General features: G+C 45.1%; 1 protein-coding gene across 1 annotated transcript in view; it reads right to left on the bottom strand.

Annotated features, from left to right (window-relative positions):
• Positions 1-17,619, bottom strand: part of PPP1R3F (protein phosphatase 1 regulatory subunit 3F) — a 39,357-nt gene extending 21,738 nt beyond the window's left edge. The window contains exon 1 of the mRNA XM_033173582.1: positions 16,568-17,619. Within this exon, the coding sequence (XP_033029473.1) occupies positions 16,568-17,619 (1,052 nt within the window). The remainder of the gene's footprint in view (positions 1-16,567) is intronic.
• Between the last annotated feature and the right edge of the window lie 1,332 nt (positions 17,620-18,951).

Genomic DNA, 18,951 nt, shown 5'->3' with positions numbered 1-18,951 from the left:
GAAGAGTAAATAATTCCTATTGTCCCTTTAAATCTTCCTTATCCACTATAAATCAAGCCTTCCACTTTGCTTTAGTCACATTAACAATTTGATTCCTTTCTATTTTCTCAACAACAGAATAGTACTCACAGATTTTCAAATTGTAGATTTTCCTCAGTAGATTGGGTGTGGGTGGGTGTCTCTCATTACAGTTTCTTTGTCCCAAAGATGTTTTAAAGAGAGAGCCTATGATTCTTTTACCTTACATATAAGGGGATTATGTGACATTTGGGCATGATGGTATTACTCCATCAGGAAGTTTTCAATGTTTGATAGTTTTATTACGTTTTTATGTGTTAGAAGCCACCCAGAGTGGCCAGGGCAATCCAGCCAGATGTGCGTGGTATTAACTACTCCTACTCCTACTACCACTACTACTACTACTCAGCTTGCCATTTTGTTCTAACTCTTGCCCAAGACCCCTTATCTCCAGAGTGGTTTAATAGCCAGACTATGTGTCTGACTATTATCAATCACCATGTAATTATCTTCTGTCTACTGCAGCTAACAGAGAGACAATTGAATCACCATTTTTCTCTCCCAAAAGTCCCATGGGTAAACCATTTCCTACAATATGTAGATTTCCATAAGGCAGCATCATCTGAACCATGTTGAATTGTAATTGCCAATCCCAATTCTGAGCAAAGAGGACACTAGGAACACATGATGACCTAATTAATCATGCAGCAGCTCTAAATGTAAAACCAGTACATGGAGACACATACACACTCATAATCTACATCGAACTGGGCCCTTCCTTTCAGATAGGCCCTTCCTCTCTATCCTTGGGACCAAACTCTAGAAAAACATAATAGCATCAGAACAAAAGCATGCAAATCAACTGTCTGGATGAGGCCTTGTTCAAAGGCCAATAGAAAAGGGAACCTGTCCTCAGCCCTGTGGATATGACCTACATGCAGCACTTAGAACAGCATGGCATAAAATGTCCACATTGGCAATATATTTACCGGTAAAGTGGGTAGACAAGTTCTTCTCTCACTCCCTGCTCTTTCTTTCACTACATTTTTATAAACTGTTTTAACTGTCATTATCAACTGCAAATGAAACTGAAAACCCAGCTGCAGGAACCAAACGAAGTTCTTAGAAAAGTGAAAGCAGAGCCTTAATTCCAACTGGCAGATTTTAATGTCTTCTCCCATATGGTACTCTCTAGTTTCATGCAGGGGCTTGTGGTACAACATGGGGGGAGTGATATGAGCAAACAATCGGATGAAAAGTTGTGTCTTTAGAAGCCAGTTAAGACCTTCAGTGTTTGTCTACCTGCAAGGTGTGGGAGGGGAAGGATTTAAGGGCTCAATTAAACAGCTGTGGCAGTTTCTGCTCATTAAGATCATAAGAGTGGAAATGTGTAAGCAGTCTATGGTTTCATCTGTCTGGGGAAGCAGCAGAACAGGGCCCCAGTTCCTAGAATGTCTCCATAGACAAAGGCAGAAAATTGGAGCATCTCAGGGAACAACTGCAGGTGGAACATCCTTTCCTAGGGGCACACAGGTATAAGACCCAATTCAGTACAGCAGCAGCCTTAGGCGAAGGAGGAGGGGGGGAAATATGATTTATAACCCACCTATCCCCCAAGGAGCTCAAGGTGGCAGTACATAGTTCTCCTCTTCCCCATTTTATCCTTTCAACAACCATGTGAGGTAAGCCAGGTTGAGAGGCAGTGACTGGCCGAAGGTAATTTAGTGAACTTCATGGCAAAGTGGGGATTTGAACCGTGGACTTCCAAAACTTAGTCCAGCACTCTAATGGCTACACCACACTGACTTTCTGTCACCAAATCCCTAGAATATTTAATATCCCTGTAAAGTTTTCCAAACCCATTTTTGTAAAAACTGTTCTTCACCCTCACCTTGCGCGAGCACCAAAACCCGGAAGTAACCTGTTCTGTTACTTCTGGGTTCGGCAGGGTGCGCAACCCGAAATTGCGCAGCTGACGTGTGCTGGCAGCTTCAACGAACCACAGGTGAGTGCAGGGTGAGGACAAAAGTGGACAAACTTCCCCAGGAGCACCACATGTCCCCCACCAGAAGTACTACCCCTTCCCTAACACCCCATACACAGTAAATCCATGGAAATCCTACTTCATTCGGGGTGGGGTGGGGTGGGGAGTGGAATTGAATTCATACTCGCTGGACTGGCTGGCCTGCTTTCAGAAAAATAGGTCTGGTTGAGTTTTGGTGTGCCAGAACCAGTAGATACCTATAATACCTGCTGCACCCGCAAATTCTTACAAAACACTGATTTTCTGGGGTTTGCTAGGGGGTTTTTGCATCATAGGATTCCGTGCACATTCCAATATGCCTTCCTTTGAGATCCTTCAGAGGAACAACAGTCTCTCTCTCTCTCCTGTGCTTATTTTACAGCTGTACCTTGGTTTTCAAACAGCTTAGTTCTCGAACGTTTTGGCTCCCAAACACTGCAAACCCAGAAGTGACTGTTCTGGTTTGTGAACTATTTTGGAAACCAAACGTCTGATGGGGCTTCCACATCTTCCAATTGGCTGCAGGAGTTTCCTGCAGCCAATCAGAAGCCGCGCTTTGGTTTCTGAACGTTTTGGAAGTCAAATGAAGTCAAATGGACTTCTGGAATGGATTCCATTCAACTTTCAAGGTACGACTGTATTTACTTGCCCTGTTTTTATACAGCTTTCGCTGCAAGTTCAAAGTGGTATAAAAATGCTTTGTTTTCATAGAATCATAGAATTGGAAGTTGGAAGAGACCACAAGGGCCATCCAGTCCAACCCCCTGCCAAGCAGGAAACACCATGAAAGCATTCCTGACAGATGGCTGTCAAGCCTCCGCTTAAAGACCTCCAAAGAAGGAGACTCCACCACACTCCTTGGTAGCAAATTCCACTGTCGAACAGCTCTTACTGTCAGGAAGTTCTTCCTAATGTTTAGGTGGAATCTTCTTTCTTGTAGTTTGAATCCATTGCTCCGTGTCCGCTTCTCTGGAGCAGCAGAAAACAACCTTTCTCCCTCCTCTATATGACATCCTTTTATATATTTGAACATGGCTATCATATCACCCCTTAACCTTCTCTTCTCCAGGCTAAACATACCCAGCTCCCTAAGCCGTTCCTCATAAGGCAATGTTTCCAGGCCTTTGACCATTTTCCTGCAGTAAGGTCAGGAGCTGCCTACCAGTCCAGTTTCAGAAGGGATCCAAATAGAACAGCTTGAGAAAAAGAAAAGAAACATGCCATAGTTTGAAGGCAATTATGTGGTACAAGCTCTTCCCACTTGCCAGTTCATTTTTATTTGTTAATAACAGAGCTTGATAAATGCCTTAAGAACTCATGGACTTTGGCTATTGCAGAAAAAAATCACACATAAACTGAATGTTTCCAGGGAGATGGAGGACCCATAATGCTTTTATGTCATCTGGTGGGATTTTATTTTATGTTTCAGACTTAGATGCTGAGCATTCACCATCCACAGCAGCTTGGGAAATATGGATGCCTTGTTTGGACTGGGTTGTCACCATTTCTTTCTCTTATTATTTATTGTTGGTTTGCTTTGTATATAGTATGATGTAATACCCTGCTACTGCACTTTTGAGTTGTTAGTAATGTTAATAAATGTACACAAGCACAAATGCATTGGGAGTCAGAATCATCACATGGTGAGGTGGGTGGGAGAGTACTGTGAAATGAGATAAGCTGGGGCACATTTTGTTTGTTTGTTTACCGTTGAGCTAGGCCTAGTCTAGGGAAGCCCTGCCCTTGTGAGATGTCACCAGGACAAGAAACAACAATTCATCTTGTGAGTTTTAATCAATGAAATCTGCACATAGACAAAACAGTTCTGATAAAATGGGGAAACGTGCACGTATCATAGCAAGCACCATCCCATGTGTGAGAGAGAAGTGATGCTGCAGGTGTCTCTTCTCAGATGGTTTCTGCCACGCGAGGTTTTTTAAATTATTTGCATTAAAAACAATTAACATTATTCCAGAAGTCAGATGCAGTTAATCAGGGGCATGTTGTAATGCAGGGGCATGTAGGGCGGTTGAATTACCTAGGGAGGCACTAAGAGGCAAGGGGTCAGCAAGGGGGGTGACAGAGGTGTAAATGACTATCAGACTTTGAAAAGTTGGTATCAATGGAGTTCATTAAGTTCATCAATTTTGTTGAATTAAGGTAAGATTAATATATAAGATATAACATTTCTTTATTGTCTTGTACAAATACAATGAAATTGGATGCTTTCCCATAAAAAAACACAAAAACAGTACTTGTGCAGCAATTGATAAAGCATAGATGTTGAAAATATCTCTTGAAACAGTCCTTCAGCTGGTGAGTAGCACATTCATGCCAGATTTTAACAGTCCTTGTTATAGCGAGAGCCCGTTTAACTGGATTTTGAATAAGTGTGCAATTAATTGTCATTATCTTTCTATTCTGAATAATGTTTTTATAGGGTAGGGATCACTGGGGATGAGTTTATGGAACCAAAGGAGCAGCGGCCTGAAAACGTTTTAACCGATGGAAAAGTCTTTGGTCAATTAATCGCATCAGCTGATTAAAACAGTTGAAGTTCTTGTTATTATTTTATAATTTACTACATTTATACCTCATTCTTCAACCCTTCAATGCCTTTAGGGCAGCTCAAAAATAATCTAAAACAAAAAAAAACAAAAATAGTAATTGCGACGGACAGCAGAGCCAGGCCAGAGTCTGGTGATGCAGTCCCCTTGAAATTCCACCAGAGGGCTGGAGCCTCTCTCTGATTGGCTACAAAGTCAGCTCGCCACGGGGGGGGGGGAAGCACTTTGGGAGGGAAATAAAAGGGGCAGTTAGATAGGGCTGCATTTGAGATGAGAGTTAGGCAGTGAGATAGGGAGTAGGATAGGTTTTGACTGAGGGAGAACTGGCTCAGATTTGGGCTAACATTCACACTGAGGACAGAGCCTCAGAGCTGAGATAGGGAGACCATGCTGAGGGTCTAGGAAAGGTCCTGGGAGGGCTGAGTCTGAGCCGGGAGAGGTAGAACCTGTGCGAATTCAGGCTCCCTGGGTCTCAGTCTAGCCAGGAGGGGAGAGTTCTCCTCCTAGGTACAGGAGACTCCAAGCCAGTAACAAGGGGGGAGGTAACCCCCTGGGTCTGTTATACCATTTTGGAATACCTCAGGAGTGGGACTGTTAAGTGAGTGGGTACCTGAGGAAAAGTGCCTCTTGCTCATGAAGCAGGGTGTTAATCTGTGAAGGAAGCTGTGTTGTAATAAAAATATTTCATGAAGCCACCCATCATAGCTAAGTAACAGAAAATGATATAAGCATCTTACCACATATTTTAGAAACCTGAACATCTACCTGATTTTTAGCAACTGAAGTTTCAGAAGAGCTGTGCCTATAGTATTGACATCTTTTTACCTCATTTTAGTAATAAGTTAACTTCTACTTGAAGGAATGCATTTCCTGACCCATTTTGTTTCACAAACTTCTCTTTGTTTAATAAAACTTTTCCTGTTTGTTTGATCAACTCCTGCCTGAGACTCTAAATCATTAAGTTTCCCCTCACACAAGTCCCTCATATGATAGCCTGTGGCAAATTGAAAAACTTCGTGTAATTGGCGTACAGTGAGGTGGGTGCACTCTCTTTAAATTGGGGGCAGTAAGCAGGATCTGCTACAATAATAATTAAAACGATTGATAGAAAAAAATTGAAACTCAGAAATATAAGATCGCTTTAGCAACAGGCATAAAGCAGTATTACCTGGCAGCCCAAATTTCTTCTGAAGAGGAATGTCTTTACTATCCCCCTAAGTGCAGAAAACACTGAGTCAAGCAACCCTCTCTAGGAAGTGAAGACTATGTAATGGGCAGCTAAGGCTCTTCTTCTTGCAGATAACAGTCCAACCTTGGATAGAGAAAAGACTTTGTACAGGGTCTTAGGGTAGGAGGAGTTTCATACGAACAAACAAAAAGCCTCACTCACACCAGTGTAGACAAATAACTGTGGCAAATCACTACTTGGGGAATCAAAACCTTTCTGGAGATGACAGAGGAGAAAGGTTGAGGTCAGGAACACAGACAAGGTAAAGAACAAATGTGTCACCTGCCTGTCTGCGAGGATTTCTAGACAGTGAGAGCAGACATGTGTGAGTGGCAGTGATAGGTTAGTAACTTGCGTCTTATCACCCAATGGAAAAAAATAAGTTTGACACAGATTAAATGTTTACATCCCCTTCTCTTCTCAGTCTTCCTCAAATTGGGGGACAAGATTCACAGATTTTGCAAAATACTTACATTTCAACAAACAGATCAAGCACAATCCACCAACCAAGTATGGCAGATTTCCAGGGGTTCATTAGAATTCCTGGTTTTGCAGATCACTTCGAACAGCTTGGGGGGGGGGGGGCAGACCCAGCATCAGGCAAGTTACCACCAATGGCTGATAAACTTGGTAGGTCACAACTTGTGTAGAACTCTCCAGCTGTATCACAGCTCTCGTGTTTTGGAACAGAACTCAGGAATTTAGATGCCCAAACAGTGCTTGCTTTAAGTTACAGGTAGGTAGCCATGTTGGTCTGCCATAGTCAAAACAAAATATAAAATCAAAAAATCCTTCCAGTAGCACCTTAGAGACCAACTAAGTTTGTTCTTGGTATGAGCTTTCGTGTGCATGCACACTTCTGAAGTGTGCATGCACACAAAAGCTCATACCAAGAACAAACTTAGTTGGTCTCTAAGGTGCTAATGGAAGGATTTTTTGATTTTATATTTTGCTTGCTTTAACTTAAAGACCATACTTTCCTCTAGGGGCTGTTATAAAGCCTGAGATAATTCTGTGTGTTGGCCTGTACAGATATTATTTCAGGATGCTTTTTTCCATTCAAGAAAGAAGTATCTTCAACATAAACAATGTAATATGTATATCTGCAACTTTTAGATATTTGCTGCAGCAATTTAGGCCATCTTGAAGGTACATCAGATTTGGAGTTCATGGAAATTGTCAAAGCAGATCCATGGATTTATGACTTGCACATTACCTTTGTTGTAAGAATTTTAAGGTATTTTATTTATATATAATAATTGTTATTAACGTACCAAAACAAATAAGGCCACATGTCTGAAAAATAGCACAGGAAGACAGGCCTCACTCCATTCTGACTCCCAACTGACCAAGTATTTCTTTGTCTCAGGAACAAAAGGGGGGGGGTTGCCCCTCCAGCTACTCAGCAGCCCTCTGCCTGAGTGATAATCTCTGGCATCCTGATACCTGAGTGCCAGCCAAGAGGGTGTGATTAACTTGGCTGGGAAATAGGGAAATGTAAATATCTTTTGTTTCACTTGATGGGTTTTTGGTGGAGGGCAAGAGGAGACATGGGGCAGGGTCCAAGATGCTCAGATCACTGCTACCAGACCCTCCCAATTTGTGATGTAATTCTGATGTATGGAGGGGTGGTCTTGAGCTGGAGGGGGGGCAATTTCAAAAGTCTATATAGGAGCTTGCGCGCCTTTGTTCGAGGTCTTTTGCTTGCAAAACACCCTGCTGCAGCAGTTTCTAATAAAGGGCTATCGCCTTGCTTTGGGAGATTCTGTATCGTCTCTATTTATTCATAAGTGCTCCTGAGAGGAGGGGAGCTCTACTAAGGCTCTCCCCCGGGTTCGTGGACTCCCTTCTGGGGTTGAACCTAATTTTTATAACACATGCCTTCCTATCTTGGACAGCCTCTGCAATCCATGAACTCTCCTACCGGTCAAATGCCAATTTCATTAGCTCTTCTGAGGAAAAGGGGGGGGATGATGATTATTCTTTCTGTTTTCACCATTAACATTTAATTGAGGGGTTCATCATAGGGTGGTGAGGTTGCACCCCATGATGAGAATGACTAAAATGATTTAATTTTTTTAGGGGTACTCATGGAAACACCTTGCATTCAACTGAATCACAGACAGATAACGTCATTGTGAATATATTTTGAAATGGTATTTAAAGAAGATTTTGTCAATTTCCCTTATCCACTCCAGACACAGTCTTCTGAGTCAAGGCTCCTTTGCCATCCAGACACCCTGCAATAAAACTAGAGGACCCTAATCCATGCCCAGAAAACATTTAGGAGGGTTCTTAATTTGAGCTAGATCCCACTACAGTTCTATCCCAGAATGTGCTTTCAACACCAGAACTCAGGTTCAGAGCAGGTAAAGAAAGAATAAAAGTAGCTGGAGTGCATCTGAACATGTGCACAGTGTTTGAAATTCCCCAGGCACCAGGCACGTGTCGCTACTGGCACTGGTCAAATTGCGACCATGTAGAGATCTCTGAATGAAAGGTTGGTGACTAACATCTGACTGGCCTCTCCAGCATTCTTAAGCAGGTAAGTAGAAGAACTTAGTTATTCCATTTATATACCACCTTTTTTCTCCAAGGAGTACATGGTTCACCCAACTCTTAAATTAACCCCTATGACGACCTTGTGAGGTAAGTTAAGAGGCTGTGACTGGCCCAAGGTCACCCAGTGAGCTTCATGACTGAGTAGGGATTTGAACCCTGATCTCCCAAGTCCTAGTCTGTCACTCTAACCACAACACACACTGGCTTCCTAGAGTACTTCTGCTATGGGGCAGTTATATAAATTAAGTAGGTAAATATATATATATATAAGGAAAGCAAAAGGTCACTTAGAGAAGGATCTGAAAAATTTCCTTGAAGCTTGAATTTGTTTTACTCTGCATTGTTTTATTCAGTATTTTAATGTGTTGTAAAAGGCATTGAGAGTTTTTCTTTAAATTATAAAGTGGTACAGAAATGAAAGATAATAACAACAACAGCAGCAGCAACAACAACAACAACAAACAGCATTACAAAAAAAAATGGCACCTAGACATTCCATTGTGGCAACTGTAACCTAGGTTTAAGGCAGAGATTTTCAACCTTTTTGAGTCTATGGCTCCCTTAAGCAACTACATTCTTCCTGCGACAACGCTGAGGGGCTCAGGAGCCCAGTTATGTCACCCATTGCCTGTAGAGCTAGCAGGCTCTCACCCTTTTGGAGTGTTCCCTCAGCCTCCTCTCCTTGAGAGTCCTCTGGGCAGCTACTGCTGCCATCCCTGGTCTCTGAGCTAACCTTCCCCACACCCCAAACAGAGGTGCCGTCTAGAGGCAACAAAGCCAGGGCTGCTGCAATAAACAGCTGTGCAAGTCTTTGGGAGGCAGAGACGCGAGAGGGCATCAGAGGAGGGAGGGGAAGAGGGACAGAGGTCAATGTTGCCTGCAGCACCCTGACCAGTAAGGCACCCCAGGGTGCCATGGCACACTGGTTGAAAACCACTGGTTTAAGGTGTCATTTGGTGATTAGATATCTGACTTTCTAACACTGCATGTGTAGCATATATTTCAGTCACAACTCTAAATGTCTAGGAAGGGGATGGGTAGATGAGGGTGAGTAGGGTTTACTGATCAGTAAAACAGTGTTTTTCAACCACTGTTCCGTGGCACACTAGTGTGCCGCGAGATGTTGCCTGGTGTGCCGTGGGAAAAATTGAAAAATTCAAGAGAATTACTTTATATATAGTCAATATAGGCACAGAGTTAAATTTTTTAACATTTTCTAATGGTGGTGTGCCTCGTGATTTTTTTCATGAAACAAGTGTGCCTTTGCCCAAAAAAGGTTGAAAAACACTGCAGTAAAATATGGCTTCCAGGCATGCTTGAGCCTCAGTAACAATCTCTTAGAAACTAACTGCCACACTCAGGTTAATGTGGGTCTTTGAAACCCTGAATGCTTTACTGGAGAAACCACCACATGTCTCTTGTCATTTAAAGTCTTTACCTTTCTGAAGCATTAAGACCAATTTAGTTAGTAGTTTCACGCATCCCCAAGGGAAAGCAATATTTAAGGGGTTACTGAACTACTTCTGCCTTCCTCAACAGGTGCAGCTGTCTAGAGTGCATCATCAAACACAACTTCCATATGCCCTATAGCCATGTCTGAACTATGTATATAGCACAGAAAGGCAGGAAAAGCTCAGAATTCAGCATCTTCCAAACCTCTGCTTTATTTTTTTAAATCAAGTTTCTAACCCTTACAGCTGCAAATAGAAACCTGAAGCTGTGCTGCCAATGTCTGATGAAGGCTCAAAAGGCATAGGGAGAAATAATATTTACTTGTCAGGGGAAATGACAGTATCCTGCCAAATTATTTTTCTTTCCATGTAGCAGAAGCAGAATAATTTTTGCCAAATAAGCAAATATATGGGAATTCTGTAGAATTTATATGTGTTTCGGAATTCAACTTTGTTTGCTATAGAACGGGGGGTTACCCTGCTGCAGAGTTTTGCTCTTTACATTTTAGTGCAAAGCCCATACAATCATAATGATAAATTCCCAAGCTCTGGGTTTGGGTGCTATGTAACTCAATTGAACATACAGTAATTCCAAGAAAAGGCCCAGAACACCCAACAAAGCAAGTGGGGACTGATAAACTGATCCTTATCTCATCAACAAAATGGGAGGATGTTGAAGAGATTCAGATGCTTACAGAGTTTGGCAGAATTCATGGATGTGTGTGCATTTCTCTCTCTGCCTGCCTTTCTGCACTGCTGTTGTTTGGTCCCTGCCCTTTGCTTGCAATTTTAAGGCATAATCCAACAGAAGCTTTTTCTATCAAAGCCCCACTGAAATGAATGGGAGCTGATCAAAAGCAGTCCCTGCTCATTTCAATGAGGCATGCAAAGGAGCATTTATCATTGGTTTGTCCCCTTCAAAGATAACTGGTACAGTAGTACCTCGTTTCTCGAACATAATCTGTTCTGGAAGACCATTTGAGTCCAAAATGTTTGAAAACCAATGCGCAAAAGGATGCCTGCAAATTCAACTGAGAAAATTGAAAAATACACAGCAGAAGCCGTTCGACTTCTGAGGCGCATTCAAAAACAGAAGCCTCAAAACACACGTATATTTTTCTGTCCTGAGACAAACTCTTAAAAATGAACAAACTTAGTTGGTCTCTGTCAGGAAACCCCCCTCCCCGCTGCTGGAGGGGTCGAGGGAGCGTCTGAGATACAGAGAACCCCCCAAGTTGTTGTCCAGCTCCGAGAGCACGGGAAGCGAGCATTCCGAGCATTCCTCTAGTGGGGAGGGGGGAGCAGAAACAGGAAGGCGGTGTAGAGGCACGGAGAAGATGACACAGCCTCAACACCATGGGAAGAGCTGGGAGCAAGGTCAGGTTCCCACGCTCAGAGGTAGGAGGGAGGAAGGTTGCAGAGGGGGGAGGCAAGGGCTTCGGATTCCGCGCCTCTTTTGCTGGGCGAAAAGCAGGAAGTCGTCATTCCAGGGATCTGCAGAGGACTGAGATGGACGTTTGTTTTTTTCAGTTTCCACTGTACATAGCTGAGCACAATACAGAACTTAGTTTAGAAGTTCTGCGTTTTGGCTTTACTCATGAGCAGCCACTGAACGTCCTAACAGTCTCTAAGGTGCTACTGGAAGGAATTCTTTATTTTGTTTTGTTTTGACTATGGCAGACCAACACGGCTACCTACCTGTGTCTTAAAAATGGTTCTGCTGGTTTTCATTATGCTTTAGTTTTCAACAGGGGGGAAATTATTAGCAAGTGTCCATGACCTCACCAATAAAAGTCTTCTCCATCTACAGAGCAAATCTGAAACGTTGTTACGATTATTTGGGAAACAGGGAGAGGAATAGAATCACAGAATTTTAGAGTTGGAAAGGACCCCAAAGGTCATCTAATCCAATCCCCTGCAATGCAGGAATCTCAGCTAAAGCATCCATGGCAGATGCCCCCCCCCCAACTACTGCTTAAAAACCTCCAAGAAAGGAGAGTCCATGTGAAAGACGAACATAAAAACATGAAAAGTAGATAGCTGTTTGAAGCATGAGGGGAAGGGAAAAGAATCCAGCATTCAACTTAATGGTATATGTGCACTTAAGGTAAGTTACACCCCACTAGCGAAGAGGTTGCTGTGATCATTGTTAAAATGTTATCTGTCTTCACCAAGATTCAGTCTACAATATGAGACACAGAACAGAGCATGGTTCTGTGATCCTTTCCACCCTAGTTGTGAAATATCACCTGAGAAAGCAAGTTACAAATATAATATAACCCTGCAGGTGAAGGGTGGGTGGGGATTTCCGCTGATACCATCTGCTCACTTTATATACTATCACCAGTAGAATCAAGAGACCACAAAGAATACATGCTTCCATCTGAGGCTGCAAATAAAACAAGTTTCCAGCCTTTTGTCTTTACTTCCTCTGCACATGCATCTTTTAATATTCAATTTATATATTTTGATTTTAAAAATTTAGAATTTTGTTTTTTACTTTATTAGAAGAAAAATACTTTTGTAATAATAAAAAGAAAACATCATGAACCCATGCCCTTCATCCATCCGTTGTTGTTTAGTCGTTTAGTCGTGTCCGACTCTTCGTGACCCCATGGACCTGAGCAAGCCAGGCACTCCTGTCTTCCACTGCCTCCCACAGTTTGGTCAGACTCATGTTGGTAGCTTTGAGAACACTGTCCAACCATCTCGTCCTCTGTCATCCCCTTCTCCTTGTGCCCTCCATCTTTCCCAACATCAGGGTCTTTTCCAAGGAGTCTTCTCTTCTCATGAGGTGGCCAAAGTATTGGAGCCTCAGCTTCAGGATCTGTCCTTCCAGTGAGCATTCGGGGCTGATTTCCTTCAGAATGGATAGGTTTGATCTCCTCCAGCACCATCCCACTCCATCCTACTCCTAATAATCTCAACACTCTTTCCCTCCAAGCCAACTACATAAATACCAATGGGATATGCAAAACATCAATCAAGTTGCCAAAGCTTTAAAACGCTTAATAATAGAAGTTAGTCTTTCACTTGGTGCTTTTAAAGTAGTCAAAGTGCTTTGCTACAAATTCTTGCAACAACAAAACTCTCCCTTCCTGTCCTATATGCTTGGACCTGCATCCCAGAACACCTGTATGATGCCTTTTATGTCTCCTACATTCATTCTCAAAATCTATCCTTTCCATGAAGCATTTGGCACAACTCCTTAGTTCGCATGCCCTCTTTAACTCAGTCTGTAACTAAGTCAAAGCATCAATGCTTCCACTTCCCTCCCCTTGTTGTTTCCCCTATGCTGAATTTTAGGTTGAAAACTCCTCAGTGCAGGGGCCCTTATGCTTTGTGAAGTGTCACATAGAATGATAGCACTGAATAAAATGCAGAAATCAATCATTTTCTTCTTCTTCTTAAGCTCCCATGCTTTATGTGGTAACCAAGATCCTGTATTTCTAAATACCACTGTCCTTGGACAAATAATCACTTTTTCTATCCTAAGGCTCAAGATGGATACCACATGTTCATCCTTCTCCATATTTTTAGAAGTAAGTATTATTTAATTATTACCATCACTTTTTAGAAGACATAGCTCAAGGGAACACAAACATTGTGAACCTATTCCCAGGCAAGAAAAAGAATTGCTTGTGCTTTCCCAGGGAACATACAACATATCAAAATGGTTAGACCTCACACATCACAATAACCCTGAACATTTCTGTACTGTTCCCAACGTGCTAATAGGACAATGCGAGGGAGCAAGGAGATGGTTGAAGCCTCTTTGGCCTGAGCCAGCAGCAAAGGGTTTCCACCTCTCTCTAGTTGCAGAATTTCTTCCTCGGTCTCCCCTTCTTCACCATGGGCGTAGCCAGGGGGGAAGCTGCCTCCCCAAATCAATAAAAATAAACAAAAATACTTAACTGAGGTTCTGCCCCCCTAACAAAAGCCTGCCCTGCAACAAAAAATCTGGCTACTCCCATGTGCTTCTCCCCAGCCAGTCACACCCAGTCCCTGCTACCTTGACTTGCTTGTGAGCAGACCTTTAGTCATGAGCAGATAAGTTACTCACAAGGGAATTGTTTTTGGCCCCTGTAGTGGGAGCGTTTTGCTCCCTCTCTTGGCCCACAACTGAGGGAACTGGCTGTCACTTCAATTCTAGAGTTGTTGCTTCCCCAACCCCTTGTGGTTTCCCTATCTGTTTAACCAGCCATCTTCCTCCTCCTCCTGTTATAGCAGGGCCAAATGAAAAAAAATAGGATAGGACTTCTACACTTTCACACTCCTGTGATTTCAGCGGGTATAGCTTGTCATTCAAGGAACATCTGTTGAAATCTCCTCTTCTGTACTACTATTAAAGGTACAAGAGCACTATCTTCTTTCAGCTTGCTACTCTATCCTGCGTCTGAAGGCTTTGGCAAAGTGGAAGTGCCTTCTGAAACACCACAGACCAAATCAATGTTACATAGTAGTAGGAAGTTGTTGTTGTTGTTTTCTTTTGGAGAAACAGAGTGGGTGAGGGGTTGCTTCCAGATTGGAGCCCTTTGGTCCAATTAAATTTTTGATTATTAGCTTAAAAAAGGAATTATGACAAAGGCTACACATCACATTTAATGCAGTGTTATAATATCCTGAAATGGCATTTCCCATGGACAATATTCTTGCACCACATTTGCTCACAAATCTGTTCCAGTCAGCAAAGGTTCTGTCTAACATTAATAAAGTGTCCCATTTGCAAGTCCTGCTTTATTGCTTTCTGTTGATCAACAGGAAGTAATAAAATACAGGAAATGTGTAATTAAATGGACAGTAGTCCTGAAATGCCTCAGTGGTTTTTGCCTGTCTACCACAAACAAAAACCTGAAGTTTTCTGGGTTCTTCATGAAAACTAAGTCAACAAAGGATGGAAATGGAGGGGGAACACAGAACTGTTTATCATTCTGTTTATATACTCAGCAGTGGTGGTGATCACAATGTCTGTCACAGTCTACTTTGTTACAGTACTTAACAAAGTGGGGTAGTGCTGCCTCTGGGTTCTTCTTCAGGTAAGCTGGTTTTCACACAAGCCACTAAAGGCTAAACTTGAAGTTACAGGCATCTCCCCACTTACGCACATTCTACTCATGTGCAACTGTGTATACACATGGTGCCAGGAAATATAAAATAAAATAAATAAATAAAATAAAATAAAAAGAATCACACTAGGAAATGGTAGGAGAGAGCTGGAAAGTCCTTGTGGCTTGCAAGGAGACTCTCCTCGGAGCCCAAAGAGGATGTCAGGGAGGGCGGAGGAAGCCCCAAAGAGACTGGAGCAGCAGCAGGGCTTTGTTTACGCTGCCCAGCCTCCTCACCTAACAGCTGATGTGAGGGGTAGCGCAACAGCAACAGCCACTTTCTTACACATCCTCCAGCCCCTAAATATTTTGGTCTGGATGGGAGAGAGAGCTGGAGAGGAGGAAATCGGCATTTAGAAGCTGCTTCCCACTTTACATGATTTTACTTATGTGTGGGGGGACCTGGAATGTAACCCCCACGTAAGTGGGGTGACACCTGTGCATACACACACCATCATTTCCTACAGTAAAATCCAAGCAATGCCCTCCTGGTATAGTGGTAAAAATATAACTGAAAAGTCACTATCCCTTAATGATACCACATAATCTGTTATGTGAAGCAATTGGCTTCAGCATACCAAATGGCTGATCACCTTAGGTAGCAGATTTTGGGTTATCAGCAAACAATGACATGTGTACAGGGAAGAACAGCTGGGTGGTGATGGTTCATATGAGCCTCCATCTTCAGTCTGAAGTGGTATAACTCAAACATCTAAGCTAGAACAAGGCCTAAAAAACATGGACCAACCAAGATTAATGTGTACAGATTAAGCATCTGTACAGATGACTTTAAACATCTGTATGTTATCTACAAGTGACAAACACCAGTGTGTGCAGCAATCATGCCTGCCACATCTAAGTGCTGAACCGTCTTGAAAAGACTTCGCTTTTCTGTAATCAGTATGCAAAACCAACAGTAACTAGAATACATGTTTGCCTTAAAATAGTTCTCTTCCACATTCTACACATTAACATTAAAATATGAACTCAATTGTGTTTTTAGGGCCATGTGTGAAAATACCCTAAGGCATTATCTGGGAGGGGACAAAACCAAGCTCACACCTTCTCTGACAACTATTTGCACCTCCCCTAGGGATGCCCATATTACACTATAAGAATCATTGATACAAGTGAGAGACACAGAGGAAAAAAGGACCCATTAAAAGCAGTTCAGAGATAGGAGAGCATTTGAGACAAGCCTTAGTGCTTAAACTAATACACCATATGTTTTATGTTTCCTTTTAGCAAAAAAAAACAAACAAAAAAAAAACAACTATAGCTAGTCCCTCTCTTCAATAGGAAATTTGTGACCTAAAAAAGCATCTCCAATTCGCAAATGCTAGAGGTTACTGCACATAGGGTCCAAGCAAACTGGGAAACAATACTGCTGGGCAAGATGTTCTATCCTGAAAGGGGCTGAGCGATTTCTCACAGGGCTAAGGAAGCGAGGAACTTTGGTTCCAACCCCCTCTTTTGAGCAGAGTAGAATCTAGTGGATTCATTAGGGATGTGAGAGCAGAAACCCCCAGGCCATGGATTGGGCACAGGTGTCAACAGCTTTTGGAAATGTGTCATGAAAAGGAAGGGCCACACAAAACACTGAGGGGCATTACCTGATTTTGATTGGCCTCATACAGCTCTTGAGTCTTCGTGATTCGCCCTCTTTGCCAGACCTCTTTGGCACACCCTGGGAAGGTGCAGCCCCCTTCAGTACCACACTGTAGTTCCTGCCGTCATTGTTGGCCCAGTAGACGCCCTCCTCGGTCTGGTACCGCACCACAAAGTCAAGCCGGGCCCCTCCTTCCTCTTCCTCTTCGTCATCCTCATCACCAAATTCCAGGCGGAAAGCAAAGCGGTCAGTCAGGCCCCCATCTGGTGAACCCCCTGGAATATAGAGGGCAGGGTAGTCCCAGTGACTCTGCCACCGGTCTCGGCTGGCCCGCACATGCACAGCCTTGTGATAAGAAACGTTGAGCACACGCACGGTGCCACGCAACACCCGAGGCTCCCCTGGCTCTGGGGGCAGCAACTCCTCCAGCTCCACCTTGGCCTGGCGCAGACGCCCAAGTTTCTCCTCCTCACCTTGCCCCGCCGGTTGCAACACAAAAGATGGCAGAAAGTAGGGGGTAGGAGAGGAGGGTGGCTGAGAAGAGGCCAAGGGTGGCACCACCTCAGGGGGAGATTCAGGTGATGGTGGTGGCCAAGGCTGATAGCGCCGCCAGCGTGCCAGGGGCAGGCCCAGGGCATCAGCGAACAGCACATGTCGGCCTGCAGCATTCTGGGAGGGCTCCTCCATGGTAGCGGTGGTGGTGGCATGCTGTGGGGGCAGCTGCCCTTGGGCATTCTGGGAGAGTGGACCAGCAAGGCCCGGAGGCTTTGGGCAGAGAGGGCCTGGCAAGCAAGGGGGCTGGCGGTGCTCTTGCTGCTGCTGCTGCTGCTCCTCGTCCTCGTCGCCTGAGGAGGAGCTGCTCCCCCCGCCGGCGGTGGGGTGCTGGGGCCTGGGCACCGGGGAGGAGCGGGGCACCAGGGTCCGGGATGGGGGGTCTTCCTCCTCGTCCTCCTCCTCCTCCGCCTCCGCCTCTGCCGCCGCCGCCTCCCGAGCTAGGGGCAAGGCGGGCAGCGGGGGCGGCGGCGCGGGGGAGGAGGCGGCCCCCGCGCGGGCCATGGCGAGCGGCTGAGGGAGGCCGGCGGCGCAGACAGAAGCGGCTGCTATTGCCGAGGCGGCGGCGGCGGCGGCGGCACAGAGGCGGGGGCGGGGCGGCCAGGCGGGCTGCTGTCAGGCGGGCAGAGCGGCGCCGGCGCCAATGGAACGGCGAGGAAGGCCTTGCTCTCCTTCCCTCCCTCAGAAGCTAAGAAGCCGGGGCGCCGGGCGGGCGCAGCAACGAGGCGGAGGTTCCTCTCGCCGAGCGATAACGACAACAACAATAAGCAAGCAAATCAGTAGGAGCGAGGATATCGGGGCGCTGCTGAGGGGGCGCCTGAAGAGAGGAAGCAGGCGGCGCGCCTCTCCTTCGTGCCGCGGCTCCACTCCAGAGCGCGCTAAAGCGGGGAGAAAGGGCGCCTTCTTCCTCCGGCGGACGCTGCTCAGCCTCGCGCCCGCCGGCCCAGAGGAAGGGAAGCCCGAGTGCGCGCGGCGCGGCGGCAGGTGCGCGGAGTCCGCCCGCAGGTCACCCTTGCTGCCCGCCGGCCGAGCTGCCGGTCCCCGCCGCCGGCCGGCCGGCCGGCCGCGAGCTCCTGGGCGCCGCTTTCCCTTCGCTCCGCCACTTTCGCCTTGACGCTGCTAGCGAGCAAATGGCCGCGAAAAGAAGCGACGACCCCCAGTAAACGGGGATGGAGAGCAAGGGGCCGGCAGGGCAGGGCGCGGGTTTCCCGGGCCTCCTTCAGCCCCGGCTCGTAGCGATTTAGAAAGTAAGCAATGGAGATGGTGCCTGGACCGACCCGAAAATGTCCTCAAACATTAAGCTCCGAAACATAGGTTCAGCTGCATCCAGTGTGGCACCTGGCAAGCAGTTTCGTCAGCGCAAGAACTTATCCCCCATAACCGAACGTAGAATCCTAGAGTTGGAAGAGACCACAAGGGCCATCCAGTCCAACCCCCTGCCAAGCAGGAAACACCATCAAAGCATTCCTGACAGGTGGCTGTCAAGCCTCCGCTTAAAGACCTCCAAAGAAGGAGACTCCACCACACTCCTTGGCAGCAAATTCCACTGTCGAACAGCTCTTACTGTCAGGAAGTTCTTCCTAATGTTTAGGTGGAATCTTCTTTCTTGTAGTTTGAATCCATTGCCCCGTGTCCGCTTCTCTGGAGCAGCAGAAAACAACCTTTCTCCCTCCTCCATATGACATCCTTTTATATATTTGAACATGGCTATCATATCACCCCCTAACCTTCGCTTCTCCAAGCTAAACATACCCAGCTCCCTAAGCCGTTCCTCATGGGTTCGGTCAGTCAGTCAGTTACAAATCCACTGAATGGTAGCATTGTCTAGCCCACATT

The sequence above is a fragment of the Lacerta agilis genome, chromosome 16 (genome assembly GCF_009819535.1).
Source record: "Lacerta agilis isolate rLacAgi1 chromosome 16, rLacAgi1.pri, whole genome shotgun sequence".
Taxonomy (NCBI): domain Eukaryota; kingdom Metazoa; phylum Chordata; class Lepidosauria; order Squamata; family Lacertidae; genus Lacerta; species Lacerta agilis.
This window is presented reverse-complemented; position numbering and strand designations above follow the sequence as displayed.